The sequence below is a fragment of the Anabrus simplex genome, chromosome 1 (assembly GCF_040414725.1).
Source record: "Anabrus simplex isolate iqAnaSimp1 chromosome 1, ASM4041472v1, whole genome shotgun sequence".
Classification (NCBI taxonomy): domain Eukaryota; kingdom Metazoa; phylum Arthropoda; class Insecta; order Orthoptera; family Tettigoniidae; genus Anabrus; species Anabrus simplex.
In genome coordinates, this window is record NC_090265.1 from 126,335,692 (window position 1) to 126,361,135 (window position 25,444).

General features: G+C 38.8%; 1 protein-coding gene across 2 annotated transcripts in view; it reads right to left on the reverse strand.

Moving 5' to 3' along the window:
• The window catches only part of kri (krishah), a 96,485-nt gene that overhangs the window by 67,908 nt on the left and 3,133 nt on the right, over window positions 1-25,444 (reverse strand). Inside the window, exon 1 of one of the 2 annotated variants that reach the window (XM_067156850.2) lies at window positions 18,467-18,552. The exons of the other annotated variant lie outside the window; for it this stretch is intronic. Coding sequence (XP_067012951.1) covers window positions 18,467-18,537 — 71 coding nt within the window. The 5' untranslated portion in view covers window positions 18,538-18,552. Of the gene's footprint in view, window positions 1-18,466; window positions 18,553-25,444 lie in introns of those variants that run through there. 2 annotated transcript variants of the gene reach the window in all.

Consider the following 25,444-nt stretch of genomic DNA (forward strand, 5'->3'; position numbering starts at 1 on the left):
AAATAATGAAGCCTGGTCCTTATCTTATCGCTCCTGATTTGTATTGTTGTGTTATCTGCTCTGGCCTGACGGTTACGTAACTTATTATTGTCATTATTGGGGATTTTGTGAATTGTCGCCGGTGCGATAAGTGCATCTTGTGGATTGCTCCGTGAATATTATTATGACTGTTTCCTTCTGGAACTGAAATTTTTTTTTCTGGGCTCACGGTGACGTGATGTAAACTGGTTCTATTCTGTAAATTATGTGTCATATTTTTATTTATTGCCTCTCCTTAACATGACGTTGTGGTCTTAAATTTTGGTTTTATTTAGGTCATAGTTTTTTTCCTGGGCGTGTCTCCTGAGGGGACATTATGTCTGTATTTGCTGTGTTCTGTGTTTATGGTGATACGTCGGGTTTCCTCATTTATATGTGGGTTGGTTGGATCTTATTTTTCCACTGGGGTGTTGTCGAAAGCTCTCGATTTTCATTTTAAAGGCTTCCCCTTTCTGTATTAAATTTTAAATTAATTCAATATTAACATTCTTCAGACATGTGTCTATTAATAATAATTATTTAGTTAAACTGATGCATCAGTACATATGTATATATATTTTTTTGGGAACAGAAAAGTACTATTTATTAGAGATACCATTTAATTTACATTTATTTAATTTTATTTAATGAATTTTCATCTTACCTCTTAATATTGTGTTGGTTTTCTCTTGCAATTTTATAATGATTCCTCTGAGGTATTTAATATTCTTCAAAACTGATGTATAGTGGTAACCATTATTTATTAATTATATTTTTATTTTAAATTTTATGAAAATTTTGGGTGTCATTTTGATGTTGCTTGTCCCGTAGTCCCTTGACCCATTCCTCTCTCATTCCTTTTGGGTTGGTTCCAGTACTCTTCCTTGCTTGTTGTGTTATTATTCTGATTTGTATTGAATTATTGCTCTTTCTATATTGGTCTTGTGTGCGCACGTCACTATGACATACGTCATTTTATTGTTTTATTATTAAGGGGCGTTGCATACCTTGATGTTCAAGATTTCCCTTCGGTTTCTGGTCGTAATAGCAACATGGTCGATCTGAAACTCCCCAACAATGTGTTAGGAGATGTCCAAGTTTTCTTCTTGTTAGGGAGTGCCTTGAAGAGTGTAGACATGAGTTTCAAGTTATAATGTCTGCAGAAACTGATTAATCTTCTGCCATTTCTGTTCGTTCTGTTATGTGCTGGGTAGTCCCCCACAATTTTCCTATACCTTCTTTCTTTACCTATCTGAGCACTGAAATCACCAACCAAAATTTTCACATGGTGGTGTGGAATATTGGACATTGTGTCTTCAAGAATTTCCCAAAAGTCATCTACCTTCTCCGGGTTTTTCTTGTTATCGTCATTTATCGGCGCATGTGCACTGATGATCGTGTATGCTTTATTGCCAGATCTAAAGGACAGAAACGACATCCTCTCTGTTGGTGAGGTGAAATTGATGATGGACTCCAGAATGTTACTTTTAACCATAAATGCCGTACCTAGGATCGTTACATTTGCGTTGTTTTTTATTGTCGGTTTTCCTTTGTAAATTCTGTAACCATTAGATTCCATGTGATTGAAGTGCAAGTATGTAAATATCTCTTTCTCTCAAAACATTGGTAAGTTGTTTTAACTATTATTTCCTACTATTATGAAAGAAAATGGTTTTTTGTCTCTCCTGTAAACTTTGAGTTTTGTCAGTTACGCGGCATTCATTCTTAAGGGATGATATTTTATCAGAGTACTATACCCAATTTTCAGCCTGACTCATTGGCTGACTGGTCAGCGTAATGGCTTTCGGTTCAGAGGGTCCCGACTTCGATTCCCGGCCGCGTTGGAGATTTTAACTTTCATTGGTTGCTTCCAATGGCCCGGAGGCTGGGTGTTTTGAGCTGTCCCCAACATCCCTGCAACTCGCACAATAACACCACAATAACACGCAGTTACCTATACACGGCAGATGCCGCCCACCCTCATCGGAGGGTCTGCCTTACAAGGGCTGCACTCGGCTCGAAATAGCCATTACATGTTACTTTTTTTTTTTTTTTTTTGCTAGGGGCTTTACGCCGCGCCGACACAGATAGGTCTTATGGCGACGATGGGATAGGAAAGGCCTAGGAGTTGGAAGGAAGCGGCCGTGGCCTTAATTAAGGTACAGCATTTGCCTGGTGTGAAAATGGGAAACCACGGAAAACCATTTTCAGGGCTGCTGATAGTGGGATTCGAACCTACTATCTCCCGGATGCAAGCTAACAGCCGCGCGCCTCTATGCGCACGGCCAACTCGCCCGGTTACATGTTACAAATCTCATGTTATGGTCCGTAATGAAATGTACTTAAAGTCAAATAATAATACTAGATTATAAATTCCATCTGCTCGGAAAATTACCACTCGACTTGCAGGATGAGGTCAGAATAGAAGTAAAGAAACAGCTGAATAAAACGATTAATAATAATAATAATAATAATAATAATAATAATAATAATAATAATAATAATAATAATAATAATAATAATAATAATAATAATAATAATAACAATAATAGTAGCCTAATAAGGCTAATAATAATAATAATAATAATAATAATAATTTAGTCATCCCCAAAGATTCTTTCAAGGATAGGAAACAAATACTGGAAATTAAAAAGAAAATAAAAAAACGAAGACCTTATTGTCACTAAGGCTGATAAGGGCAATGTAACAGTTATTATGCATAAAGATGATTACATCCAAAAAACAATAAACTTCTTCAACGATGACTCTTTTTCTATTATTAAGAAAGACCCTACTCAGTCTTTCCAGAAGCAATTGAAACAAACATTGAAAACATCTTCCTTCCTCTTTAACGAATACGAAAAGCAGAAATTAATTAGCATGAACCCCGGCCTTCCTACCGCTAAAGCGATGCCAAAAATCCACAAGGCCGGTGTCCCCATTAGGCCAATTATTAATTACAGACCTAGCCCCCTTTACAAATTAGTGCAGTATATACAAAAATTCCTTAAACAACATTACAGATTCATGGCAAATAAATCCATAAAGAATTCCATAGATTTCACTAAAGAATTAATTAAATTCCGATTACAGGACTACCACACTATCCATTATAAATTGCTTCCCATCATTGCCAATAATCTGAAAAAATACAGTCGCTTAAGCAAGCTAGAAATCAATGAATTCATGGCCGTTTTAAAAATTGCTGATCAATAACAACTATTTTATTTTTGACCAGGTTATATATAAACAGAATGGCCTTGCAATGGGGTCTCCAGCCTCAGGAATTTCGGCAGAAATTTATATAGATTATTTAGAGGACACACAAATAATTAATAATGAAAAATTCAAGAATGTTCTATTCTGGTCTAGGTTTGTAGACGATGCATTTGTTATCCTCGATGAACGCATAATCAATGCCTCTACAACTCTTAATAATCTTAACACTATAGATACGGATATAAAATTTACTTTAGAATCTGAAATAGAAAAATCTATTAATTACCTGGACCTAAAGATTAATAGACACGCCTCTTCATTTTCTTTTAGTAATTACAGAAAACCCACACAAACTTCAGTTACAATAAGAAATGATTCAACCCACCCCTTAACTCACAAATCCGCAACCTATAACAGCTTAGTGAATCGTGCTTTTAGCATACCAATGTTCAAACGAAATTTGGACAAGGAATTGAACATCATTCGAGCTATGGCTAAAGCTAACGGTTTTTTTTAAAGGAAATTTTATAGAATGAATAATAAGCAAATTCAAATATCGCCCTCATACGAACCTGATGAAAGAGAGAACAGAAGCAAAGGAAATCGCAACTTTCACATAAAGACGTGTATAGAATCACAAATATTTTCCAAAAAAAATGTAACATTAGGATTGCATTTAAGACAGATAATAGAAGTGTAACAGCTCTACATAATGCTTCAATTGTTAACAAAGTCAACCCCTATTCTAAATCAGGCGAATATAGATTCGAATGTAGAGATTGTGGAAGCGTAGCTTTAATGTCAGATATCACGAACACCTCAACGCTGTAAAATATCGTAGATTCTCAGCGGTAGGCCAGCATATCCATGAGTATAAACATAAATTTACAGATATAAATGAAGACCTTGAGATCATGGAAACATTGGAGGCTTGACATTACGGAAGCATGTTTAATACACCTAGATCAATATTATAACGCCAACCTTAATCTGAACGAAATCTCGGAAAAACCTAAGATATTATTTGATTGCCTGATTCTATTACTCAACAACTTAAAAATTCCAGAAAATTTGAATGTCTTCCGTACTCTACGTAACAACTTTGCGTATTACAGTCTACATCCACAACACCCCCTGGACCTCCTCCTAAACAGCCAATGTTCTGGAAACACCCCCTTTACCGCCCCTACTTCTCCTTCCCTAACGCTTCATCACACAGCACAAGACACAAGCAGACACACTCGTTGTGCTGCAGCCGTCAAGCGAGGTACACAGCTTTAGAGGTGAGTCAGGCGTTTCAATAATTCAATCAGTTTCTCTATCAATTTTCCCGCTTTTCTTTTAACATAGGGTTTCATGATTACAGGTGCCTATTGAACTGAGAATCGTAGCCCACTTAACAACTATAGGGCAAATTAATATCACAGGTCAACCACTACATATACAGCATCAAAAATACTACGTTTTTACTCAACAAAAATAAGAAGACGGCTCAGCTTTAATAATTCTTCTATATACAACGAACTTTTAATTCAACAAAATAACATATACAAAAAATGAATATCTTAATGTCAAACGGATTGCATTCAACTTCTAATTTAGGATCGCATGTGAAACCAATATTAACGAGTGTATAATATTATAGACATTAAGGAACCAAAGACCATTCATATACCAAACGAAGAATTTTATATTTTCACCTGCAAGAATCTCCTTGTCACACAAATTAGTTTTAACCTAGCATAATAAGATGTTAAATTTAATTATAACAACATTCTATTGCCTGTATATAAGGAGTTAAGTATGATAATATGCTGTTCATTGTTTTGACCGCCAAGTTTCTATACACTTTTCATGCAGCTGATGATGGTGTTAAAAATTGTACACCGAGCTCGATAGCTGCAGTCGCTTAATTGCGGCCAGTATCCAGTATTCGGGAGATCGTGGGTTCGAACCCCACTGTCGGCAGCCCTGAAGATGGTTTTCCGTGGTTTCCCATTTTCACACCAGGCAAATGCTGGGGCTGTACCTTAATTAAGGCCACGGCCACTTCCTTCCCACTCCTAGCCCTTCCCTGTCCCATCGTCGCCATAAGACCTATCTGTGTCGGTGCGACGTAAAGCAAAAAAAAAAAATGTACACCAAAACATGTCCTGTAATTTGTAATAAATAATGTTGTAAACATCAGATAACAATATTGTAAATGTATTGAAAAGGTGGAACCTACTATATGCTTATTTAATTGTGATCTCAGTTCAATACGGATAAAAACATGAAATTCCTTATGCTTAATGCATGGAATAATTAATTTTTACAGAACTTTCTTCTTACGGCCCCTAGTCCCGGGCAGCCCTTAAATGGGTGAGGGGTGCTAAGAATCTCCTGGCTCAAATTAGTGAATTCCGCAATAAGAATGGGGACTTGGAACATCAGAAGTCTCTATGCAGCTGGCAAGCTTGACAATCTTATCAAGGAAATGGTTAGATTAAGAACACCATTGGTGGGAATTAGTGAAGTTCGCTGGTCTGGTGCAGGTAAATGTCATTGTGATGATGGTACATTCTATTCAAAATCAAAATCTCTTTATTTGCAAATGAGGTGTCTAACTCGGTGGCAAATGGTACACTAAAATACACTATTGTCAAGCACTAAATATTAAATTAACAAGAGAAGAAAATTTTCCTATAATACAATATTATACAATTTACGCTAACAATTTTTTTCTATTAAACACACAGCTCATCCTTAATAAATTTATATTGTTTAAAAAATTCTACTTATAATATCTCTGTACTACTTACAAATATAGTCAACTGATATACAGTACGTGGAATTACTTCAAATGATACTATAAAAACTGGTACAAGATTAAAATTTACATTGCATTTATTTACTCATTTATTATTATTATTATTATATATTTTTTTTTTTTACCCATTCTGGAACCTAAGTAGCATAACGACCTGCTGCATCTTAACCAGAGCCCCTTTTGCCACCACTTTTCAGAGTTCCTGAAGGGCCTTCACAGCTACCGTAACGGTCCCAGGGCCCTCGAAGTCCCCACTGTACTTCACCCCTACAGGCAGTCCCCTACTTTGGCTGTCCAAACTCCTTAGACCAGGGGATGGAATTAATTTATTCACACACATTTTTTTGTTTACAATAACCTGCACTGGTCGAATGCCCTCTAACACTTCATTTATTTTCTCTGTTGCTGTTTATTCTCTTCTTGAATATCTGTACAGATTTTGGAAAAGGATCAAACACTACCCCTGGTAAACTGTTCCACTCCTTCACACCCTTCCCAATGAATGAAAATTTACCCCAATCGCTTCTGCTAAAATTCCTTCTAATTTTATATTTGTGGTCAGTCCTGCCGATATAATTATTTTCCAACTGAAGCCTCTCACGGATATCTCCCCATGCTTCTTCTCTTGTATAGGCTCTATATATTCCAATAAGTCTAGTTTTCTCCCTTCTCTTACTTAAAGTTTCGCACCCAAGTTCCTTTAACATTTCTGATACACTACTCTTTCTCCTGAAATCCCCTGTTACAAATCTTGCTGCTTTCCTCTGCACACTATCTATTTCTTTTATTAGGTATTACTCTGGTAGCGAAGATGATGATAAAGATCATAGAAATGGAGTCGGTACATTTATAAATTCTGAACTTACGAAGTATGTCAGGAACTTTGTACCAGTCTCTGATCGAATCATGTTATTACAGCTTTCATGCCCACCTTTTAATGTAAACATCTTGCAGATATATGCACTAACAGCGGACAAAAAGTATGATGACGAAATAGAAACATTCTATGAACAACTTGGAACTGTTCTTAAAGACCTGAAGAAGGATGAAATAACTGTCATAATGGGTGATTTCAACGCAAAAATTGGTCAAGGGCGTCGTTCCAACTTGGTAGGCGAATTTGGGCTTGGTAAATGCAATGACCGGGGAGAAAAGCTATACGAATTTTGTATAGAACATCAAATGGTTCTCACCAATACATGGTTCAAACTTCCAAAACGTCGTTTATACATATGGAAAGCTCCTAAAGATGATCCTCAGAATCCTGACTCAACAAGGAACCAAATTGATTACATTCTGATAAATAAGAGTTTCAGAAATTCCATCAAAAGAGTCGCAGCATATCCAGGTGCAGATATTTCCTCGGATCATAATCCACTGATAGCTAACGTAAGAGTTTGTCTGAAAATCATGAAGAATAAGCCTAGCAGAAAGGTACTAAATACCCCTAATCTACAAAATTGTGAAACTCGGCAGAAAATTGCTCAGGATTTGAACAGGCATTTAAAAGAAATCAATACCAATAACTGTGCAACAGCAAATGATTTGTGGAATCAGTTTAAAAGTCAGGTAGAGGTACTTCTTCAAAACAAAGATCAAAAGATACATCCAATGAAGAAAAAAAAATGGATGACAGATGATATTCTTGAACTAATGGAACAATGAAGATTAGTAAAAAATGATGCAGAGGAATACAAAAAATTACGCCACATAAGGAAAGAAATACGTGCTGCGAAAGAGAACTGGATGAAAGAACAATGTGTGGAAATGGAAATCTTTCAGTCTAAACACGATTTGTTCAATATACATCGAAAATTAAAGGAAATAGCTGGCATGTACAGAAAACGTAACCTTTCTGTACTGGTTGATGCCACAAACAGGCCTATTATTAATGAAGAAGAAGTTTTAAATACTTGGGAAAATTATCTGATAGAACTTTTCTGTGATCAGAGAGGTGAGGAAACTAACCAACGAGTTAATTGTGAAGGCCCTGACATTCTTAAATCAGAAGTGCTATATGCTGTGAAAGTTTCAAAAAGCAAGAAATCACCAGGTCCAGATAACATCCCTGTAGAACTTCTTAAAATGATTGACGAAGACAATATCCAATTCTTGGTAAAGTTGTTCAATACTATATATAATACTGGAGACATCCCATCTGACTGGCTGTTATCTACATTCATCACGTTGCCAAAGAAGCAAAAGGCATGTAAGTGTAATGATTATAGGCTAATAAGCCTCATGAGCCACACACTTAAAGTATTCCTTCGTGTAATACATAACAGAATCAAGACTAAGTGTGAACAAGACCTCGACGAAACACAGTTTGGGTTCAGAAATTTTTTTAGTACAAGGGAAGCATTGTTTGCGCTAAATATCCTAATTCAGAACAGTCTAGATCAACAGCAAGAAGTGTTTGCTTGTTTCATTGACTTTGAAAAGGCATTTGACAGAGTACAACATCCAAAACTTGTAGAACTTCTAAAGGATATAGGAGTTGACAGCAAAGATATCCGCATTATTGACAACCTTTACTGGAGACAAAAGGCCGTTGTCTGAATCGGTAATCAAACTACAAACGAGATAGCCATCCAAAGAGGAGTTAGACAAGGTTGTGTTTTGTCTCCATTGTTATTCAAGTTTCTCTATTATAAGCTTTCTACTCACCAGGTCGAATGCCTTGCAGTAGTCAACAAATATGGCATGTAATTTTCCACCTTTTAGCCTCAATGATCTCTCGATATCATTTTGTAGGCATTTTATGGCACTGATTGTTGAACGACCCTTCTGGAAACCAAGTTGTTCTTCACGTATTCTCCTAACAACTAAGTCTGATAGTCTGAAAGATGTTTGTTCTTGTCTCCTCTTTTATGCTGATCCCTTTTCTCACACTGACCTGTCACTGTGTTTCACCTATTATGTGTTTCTCTCTAATACACACAATAGTAACAAATGACCTTCAAGAAATAGTCTTTCAGACTATCAGTACCAAAATATAAAATAAGCATAAAATGAGATTTTTGTCATGTGTCGTAAGGTATGGTTTCCTGGACAGTGTCACACATATAGAGAGATAAGAACAATAATATATTCCTTTCTTTGTTCCCATCTCTTTATACATGATTTGACACTTGTTTGTTCCTTTCTAATCCCATTAGGATCCTTTTCTCCTTTTGTGTTTGTCCTGTGGTCCTAGTCTTTTACCGTCTGTACAAAACTTAATCTTAATCTTATGTTTGTTCCCTTTCCTTGTATTTATCCAGCTTCCTTCTTATCCTTCACTACCCGCACATTAAGACTGGAGATCTGTCACGATGGCCCTTTGTGTGTTGACAACTGCATTCCTGATGAAGGTAAGAAGCAGAAACAAGCTTGTTGTGTGCGGAGAAGAGAAGGATGTAGAAGATGGCAGTGTATGAAGATGAGGAGAATGTCTTGTCCTTTTGTGTTTTCACTTTGTCTTTGTCTCCTCTTTCTGCTGCTCCCTCTTCCCACACTGACCTGTTACTGTGTTTCACCTATTATGTATTTCTCTCTAATACACACAATAGTAACAAATGACCTTCAACAAATAGTTAAATGCAGAAAGAGAGGCTGTTGGAATTAGTGTAGACTTTTTTGATTTGCTAAGCTCTCTTCTGACATAGAATTCTCGTATGATTTTCTCATCTTGATTTTCCTGTAGTAAAATCAGGAAAAGGAAAGGGGTAAACACACAACTAAATAAGATACTTCTAATACTATACCTATCCATAGACACTATGCCTATATTAGGTCACATTGGTACCTATAACAATGAAGATATTAATTCCCCGCTTGAGAATAGTCGATTCCCAATCATATTTTTCTTCCACTTACCACAGACAGACAAAAAATTAGGTTCACACTATTTTCTCAAGAATATGTAAACATAGGGTACTAACTTTTTAATGGTGTGTGACCTCCGAAGAGACCGGGTCCAGGTCTTTTGTGTTTGCGCCTTAGAGGCGACCTGCACGTCTATGAGGATGGGGACCTATATATTATGAATTCTAATGCTGAAAAAAAAGTAAAAAATTAAAAAAAATAACCCACCACATAAAACCCTCGGGTCACCGGAATTAACCAATGAAGGTTAAAATCCCAAACAGCAATCGAACCCAGGACTCCTTAGCCATGGAGATGGACATGGGAGAGATAATATTAATCTAATGCAAGGAAAAACAATGATGACCAATTTAAATACAAGGTTACTCCAACCACTAATTACCTCATACAAATTTATGAAATATGTAATTCTAACTAAGATTATGAATGACGAAAAGAGAAAGGATGTTATTTTATTAATTATGACCTTCATCATGTTTTTTAACCCGGAAGGAGGCGAGCCGTAGTCTTTTCGACCGCAGCAGTATTTGTTTGTTCACCAGTTATTAAGTGATTGTTGTACGGCTCCCTCACTCCAACCATATCCTACTAGGAGGTATTGGGTAGCACATACAGCACTGTCAATCCCTCAGTCATGATTGTGGAAATGCGGTGACTGAAAGTGTAGTGGTGCTTTCAACCGTGCACACCCTGTGGCACAATGAGTTTCTGACATCTATTTTATTGCTTAATCCTGTATTTTCATTGTTTTTTTCAGTCGGAGGGTTGCATCTTTGACTTCATAACAGGAAAGAACAGGAAAGAATAAATAAACTTCTTAAGAGCATTCAAAAGGAGGAGACATGGAACGAAGCACTAACAAGAGAACAGGGCGCATTTCGCCGAAGACTTTTTGAAGATGTTATCAGACAAAATTCTTCGGATGTTTCAGAAGAGGAAGCAGATGGCAAAGATGTTTTTGAGGCCAGTGACCATAATACGGAGACTGAAGTATCAGCTGAATCTGAGGAGACAGCGAAGTGCTGTGAGTAGTCAACCATGTCGTAGGACCTCAATACACTGGATGAGACGGTCAAACTAAGAGGGATGTACATAGCACTACCTCACATGGTAGTACAAAGAGAGAGAACATTTTAACTCACTTGCCAGGACCAAAAAGTCAAGGATGACATGTTACTTTACATTTACACTCACGGCAGCTGATTTTTTTGGAAAGTACCATACTAAAACTTGTTTCATACATAAATTTATGGATTCACGTATAAAGAGAAAACTACTCAAGATCTCGTGATGCTAGGACACAAACAGTGCGGAGATAAAAGCCATGATTGGGCTACTCTACTTAGCAGGTGTGCTGAAATCATCTAGAAGATCTATGGTCGACTGATGGAACTGGTGTCAACATTTTTCGAATCACCACGAACCTAAAGAGGTTCAAATTTCTTCTTCATGCTGTATGATTTAACAATATCTTTACGAGGGCAACAAAGAAAGAACTTGATAGACTTGCTCTGATTAGGGAGTTTTTTGAAGATTTTGTTTAGTGCTGGAAAGATAACTTTTCATGAAGTGAATATGTGACTACTGATGAAAATTTTGCAGCGGTGTGCATTTAGACAGCACATTGCCAATAAGCCGGGTAAGTATGGCTTGAAGATACATGCACTGACTGTTGCTAGAACTTTCTACACACTAAATATGGAGATATAGACTGGAGAACAACCTGAAGGGCCTTTCCAATTAGACAACAGTGGAAAAAAATGTTGTGGAAAAGCTAATTTAACCTATAACCAGAACTGGGCAAAATGTTACAGTTGACAATTGGTGCACTAGTCTCCCTCTTGCTTCCAGTCTTTGAACAAGAGGAGTGTGTATGCGAGGATATTCAAAAGGCAGAAGTACTCAGCAGTATGTAAAGATTGTTGGTTACAAGGATAATGTCCAGATAGAGGAGGTGACTAATACTAAAGAAGTATTAAAATTTATCTATGACAGCAATGACATTTACAGTAAGATACAAAAGTTGAAAACTAGAAAAGCAGATGGAATTTAGAAGGTTTTGGGGGATATACTAAAGACAATTGGTTGGGATATAGTACCATATCTGAAGTAGGCTACTTATTGGATTATTGTTTGCATGAAGGAACTATACCAAATGAATGGAGAGTTGCTGTAGTAGCCCTTGTGTATAAAGGAAAGGCCAATCAGTTTGACATGCATTGCATGTAAGCTTTGGGAAAGCATTCTTCCTGATTATATAAGACATGTTTGCAAAATTAATAACTGGTTTGATAGAAGGCAGTTTGGGTTTAGGAAAGGTTTTTCCACTGAAGCTCAACTTGTAGGAATCCAGCAAGATATAGCAGATATCCTGGATTCAGGAACTCAATTGGATAGTATCGCGATTGACCTGTTTAAGGCATTTGATAGGGTAGATCATGGGAGACTACTGGCAAAAATGAGTGCAACTGGACTTGACAAAAGAGTGACTGAATGGGTGGCTCTGTTTCTAGAAAATACAACTCAGAGAATTAGAGTAGACGAAGCTTTATCTGTCCCTGTAATAAGTAAGAGGGGAATTCCTCAAGGCAGTATTACTGGACCTTTATATTTTCTTATATATATATATATATATATATATATAAATGACATGTGTAAAGAAGTGGAATCAGAGATAAGGCTTTTTGCAGATGATGTTATTCTGTACAGAGTAATAAAAGTTACAAGATTGTAAGCAACTGCAAAATGACCTCGATAATGTTGCGAGATGGACAGTAGGCAATGGTATGATGATAAACGGGGTTAAAAGTCAGGTTGTGAGTTTCACAAATAGGAAAAGTCCTCTCTGTTTTAATTACTGTGTTGATGGGGTGAAAGTTCCCTTTGGGGATCACTGTAAATATCTAGGTATTAATATAAGGAAAGATCTTCATTGGGGTAATCACATAAATATGATTGTAAATAAAGGGTACAGATCTCTGCACATGTTTATGAGGGTATTTAGGGGTTGTAGTAACGATGTAAAGAAGGTGGCATATAAGTCTCTGGTAAGACCCCAACTAGAGTATGGTTCCAGTGTTTGGGACCCTCACCAGGATTACTTGAATCAAGAACTGGAAAAAATCCAAAGAAAAGCAGCTCGATTTGTTCTGGGCGATTTCTGACAAAAGAGTAGCGTTACAAAAATGATGCAAAGTTTGGGCTGGGAAGACTTGGGAGAAAGAAGACAAGCTGGTCTACTAAGTGGTATGTCCGAGCTGTCAGTGGAGAGATGGCATGGGAGGACATCAGTAGACGAATAAGGGTGTCTTTAAAAGTAGGAAAGATCACAATATGAAGATAAAATTGGAATTCAAGAGCACAAATTGGGGCAAATATTCGTTTATAGGAAGGGGAGATAGGGATTGGAATAACCAAGGGAGCTGTTCAGTAAATTTCCAATTTCTTTGCAATCATTTAAGAAAAGGCTAGGAAAACAAGATAGGGAATCTGCCCTAAATGCAGATCAGTAATGATCGATTGATTGACTGATTGCAGATCACAGACTTACACTGGTGGGTACTATAAGAAGAAACAAAAAGGAAATCCCAGCACTTTGCTGAAAAGATCTAGTGTTTACAGTGCACTATGTCTTCAGGTGTGGGCTAGAACAAATTTGTTACTTTCATTGACCTGTCTTAGTCGCATCCTTGACTTTGACAACATGAAAGTGACAGAGGTATGAGCAATGTTAGTAGTGCCATTCCTTCTGCAGCCAGTCCCTGTATGAATGGTGTGAATATGTCGCTCATAGGGTCAGTTGGTGTGGGCATTTCAATGGGCTTGGCAGACTGATACGTAATAGCAAGTTCTGGCTCAGTGAAGAATGCAACGGGAAACTACATCATTCCTCATTTCCCTAGTACACCTCTTGAGTAACGCCTGGGCCACCTATGATGGCTAATGGCAGAGCTGTTGAGGTCCAAACCAGCCTTCGGGCTGAGCACTCAACATACACTTTGTTGAAACAAAAGAAAGATCTGTAAAAATCAGTGTATTTGGCTTTACGAAAACTCTCACATGACTGTCGTATGTTCCAAGAAAGAACAAGGTCATGCTACTTTTGTTTATGCTTCACAACGATGACAGCATCAATGAAAACTCGGGTGAATCAGTGAAGCCGGAAGTGGTGACATTTTATAATTTAACCAAAGGGGGTGTAGATATAGTGGATGAAATGAAAGTTACCTACTCCGTTTCAAGAGTCAGCTACAGATGGTCACTCACCCTGTTCTACACATTACTGAATATTCCTGGTATGAACAGTTACACGATTCTTCAAAGCAAATCTGACTCAGCTATGACCCAAGAAGTTTACTGAAGGATTTGGGCAGAGAATTATGGCAAGAGTATATGCATTACTGTGTGACACTTGAAAACATTCCTCGAAAGTTGAAGCAATGTCTGGAAGAGTTTCTTGGAATCCAGCCAGAAGCAGTGATGCTGTCAGCATGAAATGAAGCCCCAGAAAAGTGTGTGTTTCGTGACAGAACAAGAAATATGAAGACCAAGGCAACATGTGAAGAGGAGGAATTATAAAACCATTACAGTATATGGTTGTGTATCATGAAAAAAAAAAAAAAAAAAAAGTGATATTTTCTTGTTTTAAATCTTAGATTAGTGATAAGTATTTTCTAGCACGTAATGTCATATTCAAGGTTGATTTATTTGCAATTCCTATGTATATTTTCGCAATTATATGTCACCATGTCATTTCATAACTTTTAAGTTGATGTATATTTTATCATTTTATGATTATCACCGTGCAAGAAATTGCTATACTAGTTTTACATACTTCACTGCAAACGTATACAATGTTGCTCAAATAAAAGAGAAATCATTTGTATGAACCAGAAAAGAAATAACCCCCTTCCGAAAGAAAACATAAATAAACAATTAAATGTATAAATTGAGAAATATACAAAACTCCACCTATAGAATTACTGGGTGGATTGATTAACTTAGTAGTGCTGTAGCCGGTCCCAAACCCGGATATAGGAGGAGGGCTGGAGCGACTGGCAATTGCTCTGTAAGAATCAGCAACGCTCCTGAATAAGCTTCGGAGTGGCCAACCTTGAAGACCCTGGGTCTTCACCCTTAGTAAATCCCTTTACTAGCTCTTATGCAATGATAAACGACAGACACAGATGTTACTACCCCAGGGAGTATCCAATCTCCCGCCACCAGTGGTGGCGCATTCAGGCCTTCGGATTCTGGGGAGCCTGAACTCATTGTGCGGGGGAAAGTCGGAGTTCCCTAACACCACTAAGTTAAAACTGAAACCTAAAACCATCACAAACTTTGGGACTATCACATCCAAACCCTCTGCAAGACCGGAAAACTTACGTAACTAACAGATGTCGTGCATAAGCGCAAAATTTTGATAGCAGCAGTCCAAGAAACCAGGTTTACTTAGACGAGGCTTTCGAATCAGAAGATTACAGAATAATTAAGGAGAAGCCAGCGTCTAGAAACACACATGGCTCCAGCATCTTTGGAACAGCTTTCTTAGTAAGACAATATTTAGTGGACTCAATCATCGATTTCATTTCAACTAGTGAACGCCTCTCCATACTGTCCTTCAGGTGTGGAAACAGAGGATATTCCCTTGTCAATGCATATGATTGACTAATGTTTGTTGTTTAAAGGGGCCTAACATCGAGGTCATCGGCCCCTAATGGTATGAAATGAGACAAAATGAAACGACAACTTAAAAGTCCAAAATCCTCCACTAACCAGAATTCAAAGCATAGGACGAAGAATGAATGGATGATATGAATTTAAAACGATCAGTGGATCTGACCCACAGTGCCTCACATGCACAGAAGCTGGCACAAAACTATAGTATTACTGACCAAGGGACTGCTTTTATAGCACGATGCTGAATCGATTATGCTTATAGTCGAAACGGGTCCAAAATCCAGGTCATTGACCCCTCATAATGGTAGTTATCGCTAGAAAAGTAGAACCATGCTATGTGTAATGTTGCGGTACTAATCAAAAGTAGCGGAGACTCGCGGTATTCCACACATTATAGTACTATTCACAGGTAGTGTAATGCGCACATTTAGCACAGACCTATGGTGTTTTGTACATTGCGGCGCTATTTACAGGCAACACAAACCTATGCCGTTCCTCACATAAGTGGACTAACCACAGGGGCTCGTACTATCCCATGGAATTCCTCACATAGTGGGAACTGAGAATAGGTAAGGCAGAACCATGGTGTCACTAATCCCATGGTGTCGCTCATATAGGTGTACGAATCACAGGTACTGTAGGACCCACCTCCTGATTAACACACTGTCGCTACTAATCACAAACCTATTGCGTACCTAACATAGTGGTACTACGCGCAAGTAAATGCAACCCATGGTGTTCCCTGCGTGATGGTACTAATTACAAGTAGTCTCATGGTTCTAATTGGATCATCCCTTGGTCGCCCCTTTTAGTCGCCTAGTACAACAGGCAGGGGATACCGTGGGTGTATTCTTCCTCTGCGTCCCCCACCCACAGGGAGGTTTTGTGTTTGGTCCGCGAGAGGTATTTTATTTCCCTCAAGTCCGCCGGCAAGCTGGTTAGAACCCCCCCCCCCCCGCCCCCTCAATCCGCCACCTGGGATGCACCACGTGGGAGTATCACCTCTCCCTCTGCTACGCCAGCGTAGTAGGTTCGTGGTCAATGCATATGCTCCTACTAACGAGGATAACAAGAAGAACCCTGAAAATACCCAAATCTTGTGGCAGATGCTAGAAGATGAGATCAGCAAGATCACCGGTCACCATGTCAAGCTCCTGGTAAGCGACTTCAGCGCTCAACTGAGGAAAGAACGAAGGTACTGAGACATAGTGGTGCCTTATACAGCACAAACACCATTGGCAAGCGCTTAATAGAACTGTGTAAGTTCTATCAGATGAGGAACATGTCCACAGTTTTTCCTAGAAAACCGAAGTACCAGACCCAGTCACCGAACCCTGTTATTGGTTCATTTCAAATAGACCGCATCACAATCAGTACAAGGAACAGGAGAGTTTGTTAAGGATGGAACGACTCTGACCATTTCTTCACCCAAATGAAGACCAGATTACTACCTAAGCGACAAGTACCCTATAACGCAGCCTCACAGAGGATTGATTCCCAGTTTCTCCATGATAATAAAGAACGCTTTGTAATTGGCATCTTGCAAAGGAGGTGAATGACTGGAACCAACAGTCCACAGTATGCAAGACCTTGTATAATCTTGGACAACCTCGAAGGAAGCGACGTCACAGATAGTGGAATACTGAGTGTGACCGTGCAGTCGACGAGCGAGCTATAGTCTGGATGAAGTGGAATTCGATTAAGCAACAGGAAGACTGGGAGGATTTCACAAAGGTACGAAAACTGTAAAGCAAGACCATTAGACACATGAAGAGATGTTATGATCGGTCGAGGCTAGAAAAGTTGGATGAAGAATTCAGACAGTACAACAGCAGAAACTTCTATCGGGCTTTCAAAGAGGAGCTCTCAGGGTATAATCCACCATGCATTCACTTCAAGAAACCAGAAGGGAAGTTGGTTACCTGTAACCTTGGGAACGTGCAACTTCTAGTAGACTACTTCAACCAGCAACTCAAATGTCAAGAGCCCAAGGAAAGACTACCTGTAGTAGACACAGTAGATGTCTGCCTCCCATCTGAACCACCTACACTTCAGCAAATAACTACCACCAGAAACTGCCTCAAGAATAAGGCACCCGGGGAAGGTGGCATCATTGCAGAAGCACTTAAAGAAGGTGGAACTGCAATTGCAGAGGTCATACACAGGATCCTGGTTGATTGCTGGGAGACTGTAAGGATACCTGATGACTGGAAGACAGCTCGAATACACCCACTGCACAAGAAAGGCAACCGAAGTGATGTCAACAACTATCACTGTTGCCAATAGCCCACAAAATTCTGTCTAAGATTCTACAGGACAATGTGGAAAGGCAGTGTGGTCACACAATTGGTGAATATCAGGGATGATTTTGGCGAGTACAGTCCTGCACCGAGCACATCTTCAACCTGTAAACTATACTCCAATTAAAACTTGTGAGGGTCGTGAACATCACCGTAGTATTCGTCGACTTTACAAAGGCTTATGGCTCTACTGACCGCCAGAGACTCTTCTCAGTGCTGCGAGAACGAGGAGACTCAGACACCTCCTCCAAGGTGAAATTCAGAGAACTGGCTCAGAGTGATGCAAGTGTAATGGACTAGTATAACTTGGAAACAATTATCTAACCCATGGGTAAATAACTTAATATAAATATCGATGATTATTATTATTATGACTTGTGAGGTGTGGCTATGAATTTGTTTACATCTATTGGTATTAGCATTATTATTTCCGGATTTTATTTGGTATAAATCATGATCATATTATTTGTGAGGTTATGTCAGGAAACATTTGCTGTACGGTACCGGGATGTATATTAATATGAGTTTATTTAATGTAAGAACACGTAACTGATAGTATACAATTTATTATTACCTGTAATATATATGATGTATAAATCCACTGCAATGTTGTGCAACACACTGTAAAAGTCCAGAAGAACGCATCTTGCCACTGGAATTGTGTAGAAAAATCCTTTCATTGTAAATAGGCTGTTGGAGAGACTCTAAATTATGAGAAAACATGTTGTGTCATATTCTTCTAGAAGCCTGGCCAGTTAGTGCAGATAAAGAGGCAGTCTTGAGGGTTGCTGTTTAACAAGAGTTATGAACCCAAGCCATTAATCGAGTATGTGAATTTGTTACGGCAGAAGGTTGGCTGACATGCAAGTGTTGCAGTCTTCAGTCTTCTTTTTATTCTTCATAGTAGTGTTTTGTTTCAAGATGGCAGATTATTAGTGCATGTGTGTAGAATATGTATATATAATTTGTAAATAAAATTGTGTACACAATTGACAGCATTTCATGTGTGCGTCTTTGTGGCTACAACAGGAATTTCAAGATCACAACTGGTGTGAGACAAGGAGATGGCCTCTCGCCTATCCTCTTCAATTTGGTGCTTGACAAAGTCATAAAGAGCTGGAAACTTACACTGAGCAATCCTGGAATCAAACCAGTTACCACTGGAGCCGGAACAAGGAAGATCGAGATCAAGAGCTTGGTCTTTGCAGATGACATCGCGATCCTAACCAACAACTCTAAGGATGCTGCAGTTGCTGTTCAATTCCTACATGAAACAGCGGCAAAGACAGGACTACAAATCTGATATGTTTTTGACATTTAAGACCAAGTACTCCAGGAGTAAGCACCCCAGGAAAACCCCTTCGACGACCATCTATGGAAAGATAGGAAAAGTCAATCGATTCTTGGCGAATGGGTCCAACCCAATGGTAGAGACAGAACCTCCATCTTAGAAAGATGTGCCAAACTCAGTGCAGCATACCAACTGTTGCAAAACCGTTACAACAAGAAGGGCATTTCAAAGAACGCCAAAATATGCCTTTTCAAAACTGGTGTCAGACCCCAGCTTTTATATGACGCGGTGACCTTTTTGATGAACAGGAAAGGCACCATGGACGATCTGGGAAAAACTGAAAGACGTATTCTTCAGAAAATTCATGGGCCAAATGGGCCAAGAGTGCTCCGAATGGAACCTACCGACTGAAAGCGAACTCTGAACTGTACCAATGGTTGGAAATGGCTAACACTAGCATGCGACGTAGGCAGCTAAAGTTTTACGGGCACCTTCTGAGAATGGATAACAGCAGGCTTATGAAGAAGATCTTCTCACTCATCAAAAGCTACAAGACTCGAAGCATGTGGCTCAATGAAGTAAAAAGAACTTAGCTTCTGCTCGGATTTCTGATACTGATGTCTCAGATCACCCTAAATTTTCAAAATTGGTAAAATTGTGATCTCCTCTACCAAAAGTTGTTAAACCTTGCAAACCTCTTCACATGTAAGAAAGGAAAAACTAATAGCAGGACGCAAGAGGTGTTAGGAACGAAATCGAGCATCCAAAAATAACTAGCTTTAAGTGCTCCCTAGTGGGCTTAAATCGTGAATAATAATGAGATATATACAATAATGAACTGTAATTGCTGTGAGTAAATATAAGGTGTTGTCTTATTGGCCCTGCGTGCCCTCTGATGTACGCCCTTTCCCGGGTTAAAGAACAGTACGATGGTCTTTTACAACTCATAATGGGTGTTGAGCAAGGACATGTGATTGCTCGATTTGGTTCTCTATATTTGTAGGGACTATACTGCATCTTGCTGAAGGAATTTTAAAATGGTAAAGAAGAGCAAAACAAATAAAGGAGTTGTTATTTTGGAGTTGAGTGCATAATGTGGACACAGATCCCTACCGCTAATCAATCAATCAATCAATCAATCAATCAATCAATCAATCAATCAATCAATCAATCAATCAATCAATCAATCAATCAATCAATCAATCAATCAATCAATCAATCAATCAATCAATCAATCAATCAATCAAATCACCACTGATCTGCATTTAGGGATGTCACCCGGATGGGAAAAAATTATTATTTGATACTATCATAAGAGGTATGAACGGATGAAAAGAATATTTCAGTCAACTGCTGAACGTGAGAAACGAGATATGTGGAGGAGGTATCCAGATAACAGGAATAGAAGACGTAACAGAGAAGGAATTAGGCATTACAATGACAGAGGTGGAATGGGCAGTTATAAATGAAGATGGGAAAAGGCGTAGGAATAAATGAAGTAAATATAGATATGTTCAAGGCTGTAGGACAAGTGGGAATCTAGTGCACGTGGACTTATAGAATACTCAGATACTCAGTGTGTATAGCAAAGCAAAGTCATCTCCGTACAGGCCATGAAGGCCCTTGGAGGGGTGGAAGGTAAAAGCTTCCACCATTCGTAATCTCGGCCCGTGATGGGGTAGAGTGGTTAGCTCTACACCCGGCCGCCTTTGCCCCCAGGAATTAAGCTCATACTTATTTTTGGTGTACAACGAGGGAACCTCAGAGCCATATGCACCTCTGGAAGTGGAAATCTTGTTTCTTAAATTTTACGACTTCTTGGCGGGGATTCCTTCCGAGCGAACCGAGAACGCCTTTACCGCCTCCGCCAGGCAGCCCCTACTTAGAGTGTATGGAGAGAGAAAAAAATGTGCCCATGGATTGGGAAAGGGGGTTTATAATGCTAATATTCAAGAAAGGAGATAAGATGTGCAGTAACTACTAGGAATCACCATCATCTCCCATGTTGCCAAGATAATGGAAAGAATATAGGAAAGAAAGAATAGAGAAAAGGTGGAAAGTCAGTTCCAAGAGGAACATTTTGGATTCAGAAGTGGAAGGTCAACAGTAGAACCCATTTTCATTCTAGGACAGATAATGGAAAAGAGCTGGGAACATGGGAAGGATATAATAATGACTTTTATAGACTCAAAAAAGGCATACGACAGCATCCCCAGAACTAAAGTTTGGGAAAGCCTGATACACAGGGGCATTGGCAAGTAACTAATAACAATGATAAAGACGATATATATGAAAACTAATGCAGCTGGGTGAAGACAACAGTGGGTAGTAGATCAGAATGGTTTGGAATTGACAATGTGCTAACACAAGGGAGTGTGCTGTTACTTTCACTGTTCATGGTCATGAATGACAATGTAAAGGCAGTAAGGGAAGAATGAGCGCAATGATGTTTGTGGATGATGATGTGATTTGGGGAGAAAGTGAGGAGGTGGTACAAGAACAGCTGAATGTACTGAAAAGAATGATTGAACAATGAGAACTGAGGATCAATGTGGAGAAGAGCTAGAAAATGGTGATGAGGTGAGGAAGTAAAAAAGGAAAAGGAGCTATCAAAATTGGATACAAAGAACTGGAAATAGTAGAACACTTTAAATACATGGGAAGTGAGCTGACAGAAAATGAAAAACTGGATATGGAAATTAGCAGAAGGCTACAACTGGGGAGTGCCTTTTACCACCAGGTACAGAGATTAATATTAAATAAAGATGTACCAATAAAGGCTAAAGAAGTAATGTAAACGGGATATTACTTACCTATAATGTCAAATGCAGCAGAAACCTGGACAATGACTCAGAGAGATGATAGTAGATTTCAGGCAGCTGAAATGAAATTGCTGACGAGTATGGTACAGAAGACTGGGAAGGATAGAGTGAGAAATGAAGACATACAGTACCAGTACAAAAAGAGCTAAATGTGAAAAAACTAAATGACATACCAGAACAGAACAGAACAGATTGAGAGGGTTTGGACAAGTCAAGCAAATGAAAGAAAAAGATTGCCAAGACAAGCACTGGAAAGACAAATGACAGGGAAGACAAAGATTACGATGGATGGACTCTGTGAAGAACAGCATAGGGTACCGGAATCTGGCCTGGAACACAATGTTGGATAAGGAATGGTGGAGAGACAGGACGAAGTGAAGAGGAACCATATTTGCCCCCACATGGCGTCAAATGGAAAAGAGGAAATGATGATGATGATGATGATGATGATATGACCCAGGTGGCAGATTCCCTATCATTTGTTTTCCTAGTCCTTTCTTAAATGTTTCAAAGAAGTTGGAAATTTATTTAACATCTCCCTTGGTAAATTATTCCAATTTATACTTCCTTTTCTTATAAATAAATAATTTCCCCAATTTGTCCTTTTGAATTCCGAATTTATCCTTATACTATGATTTTTCCTACTTTTAAAAATTCTATTAAAAATTATTTGTCTGCTAATATCATTTCACGCCACCTCTCCTGCACTTGCATGTCCTTCACTTGAACTGCAGGGGTACGTATAAGTTAGGAGGTTTGTTTGGAAGGATTATAGGGGGGTACATTCACAAATAAGGGGTGGACTATGGAGTGGTGATGAGAGTACACAGAGCTTGATGCCAAATAAGGATGACAAATTTGGTGTTAAACTATAGATGTATTGAAAGGAAAGGAATAGAATTAAATAACTTAATAGATAAATATTTACTGGATATTATAATAGGATTTGAATCATGTTTAAGATGTGGTATTATGGATGTGTTTACATGTGTTATTTGTGATATCTGTGGTAGTCATGTAGACTTAGGTTCAAGATAGGTGCCCTGAGGTTATACTTATATTTGCCTAGACTATGAAAATTCCTAGGGATATATAATCCCACCCAAATATATACACTGGAAGCTGCAGCGGCTAGAATCACACCAACTTATTTTACCCTAATCTGCACATCTTAGCAATTACAATTATAGGGGCAGATTCATTTTAATAACGAAAGCTTTCAGACCTCCCAAAGACAATCATCACAAAACTTTCTGAGGTAACAAGCAAGAAACCAAAGTAACTGGTGTGGAATGCAGGATCTTGCGATCACCTGCAGCCCTTAAAACAAGGCTTATGAAAGTAAGCTGCATGACTGTAATGTCTGCAGTCATAACGTGCCAAACTCACTGTAACTGAGGGTCAAAATACTGTTATGTGATACTGCACATGGCTGTAAGTTATCCTGTCTTGTGTAAATCAGTGACTGTTGGTTTAATACTCTGAGGACATAGGCCTGTTTCTATGCTAACGAAAACTGTATGTGGAACACATAACTGTATACTAGTGTGTTTAGCAATATGACTTGAAACCCTTACGCTGTGGCACAAACACTGGTGAATGAGGTGAAACAGAATTACCAGGCGGACAACATAACTTCAGCATATATCAACAGGTACATCACACGGGAGTTGTATAACCTACTAGAGCACCATGTCCATGGTGGCGCTGTTGTGTGGGAAGGGCAGACACTGCAGTGTGATAGTGACAAAACGTTGGACACTTTATCTGAAGATAGTGATATGCTGGGAAACACAAAACATGGGAATCAGTTAGTTCTAATTCCTATGAGCCATCACGCCCCAGAGTGAAATGGAAAAGTATCCATGAATAGTTTTCTGAAAAAACAATATAAAGTATTAATATCACTGTCAAGATTGCAATGACAACCACTGCAGTAATTATGCAAAAATACAAGACTAACCAGTAAAAGTGAAGCAAACAGTAAAGACGCTTGAGAGAGATGGGATGCTACAACACAGATATGCTCGAACCTGCTAGTTTACGTACGCCAAATTTCGGAATGTGCGATAAAACCAACTATTTTGCTGGTAGGCCTGTACTGGACATTCCCAATTTTAAACCCATCAAGTATTTGCAGCAGCAATTCAAGCACCGCCGTAAAATAACATCATGCAAGATCACAAGGTTCATTATTAGGTGGTATATTACTCTTAACACTGAACACTAGTGTTAGTACGCAATTATGGCCTTCGTTTATGCTAGTGCAATTGACGCTGACATGGAGTTCAATATGGACCAAAATCAATTTGAGTATGAATTTTGCTATTTGATTTTACGTTGCACTGACACAGACAGGTCTTATGATGTTAACTGGAAGTGTGACCTTAAATAAGGCACAGCTCCAGCATTAGCCCGGTGTGAAAATGGAAAAACATGGAAAACCATTTTCATGGCTGCCAACAGTGGGGTTCGAACCTACTCTCTCTCAAATGCAAGCTCACAGGGCGCAACCAAAACCACGTAGCTAACTTGCTCAGTAGCGTATGAATGCTTGTCGAAGTGGACACTATCAATGACCATATGAATTATGTAAGCAATCTAATTTGATTCCTATTTCCAAGTGTTCCTTGTGCTATCTGCTGGGAAGTCAATCTGGGACATTGAGCTCTTGTATCACTAAAACTATTTTCAGTATGGGCACAATCACTATCAATCAAATCAATCTACTACTACAAGTTTTCATTCTGTCTCTGATTGGGGCAGCGGGCCTCCTGGACGGTAACACCATGTTTCAGGCCAGGAAAATTTGATTCAGCGAAGGAGATGTTTGAAATGTGAGGGGGGTGGGGGCTGTGGCCTATACAGGGAAATTCACCTTAGCTCAGAAAAACAGAAAACCATGGTAAACTATTCTCAGGACAGCGGACGATGGGGACCAGGCCGTCTCCATTTCCCGAATGCAGAGCTGTAGAGGTCGTACCCTGGTTATACTGCTCTTGGAGTGACATATCACGATGTGTATGGAATAGCCACCTACATCCGTAACAACATAAATGAAGCCTCGCTTATTTCTGAAAATATGGATGGAAATATACATACAGTTGTCACACAGTTGCATGGCATTACTATAACAAATGTCTATAAACCACCCAACATTCTTTGGCCTGAACATGTCTTACATACTGCAAAGCATCCTGCAATTTATGTTGGGGATTTTAACAGTCACCATGGACTCTGAAAGTACTCCAAAAATGATGAAAATGGTAGAATGCTCGTGAAATGGGCAGAGGAAAATGACCTCCATTTAATTTTTGATGCTAAAGACAAGGGCACATTTAGATCAGCTGCATGGATCAAAGATACAAATCCAGACCTCTGTTTTGTAAGCTGTAATGAAAGTGGTTTTCCTGAAAACATCACGAGAAAAGTGATTGGT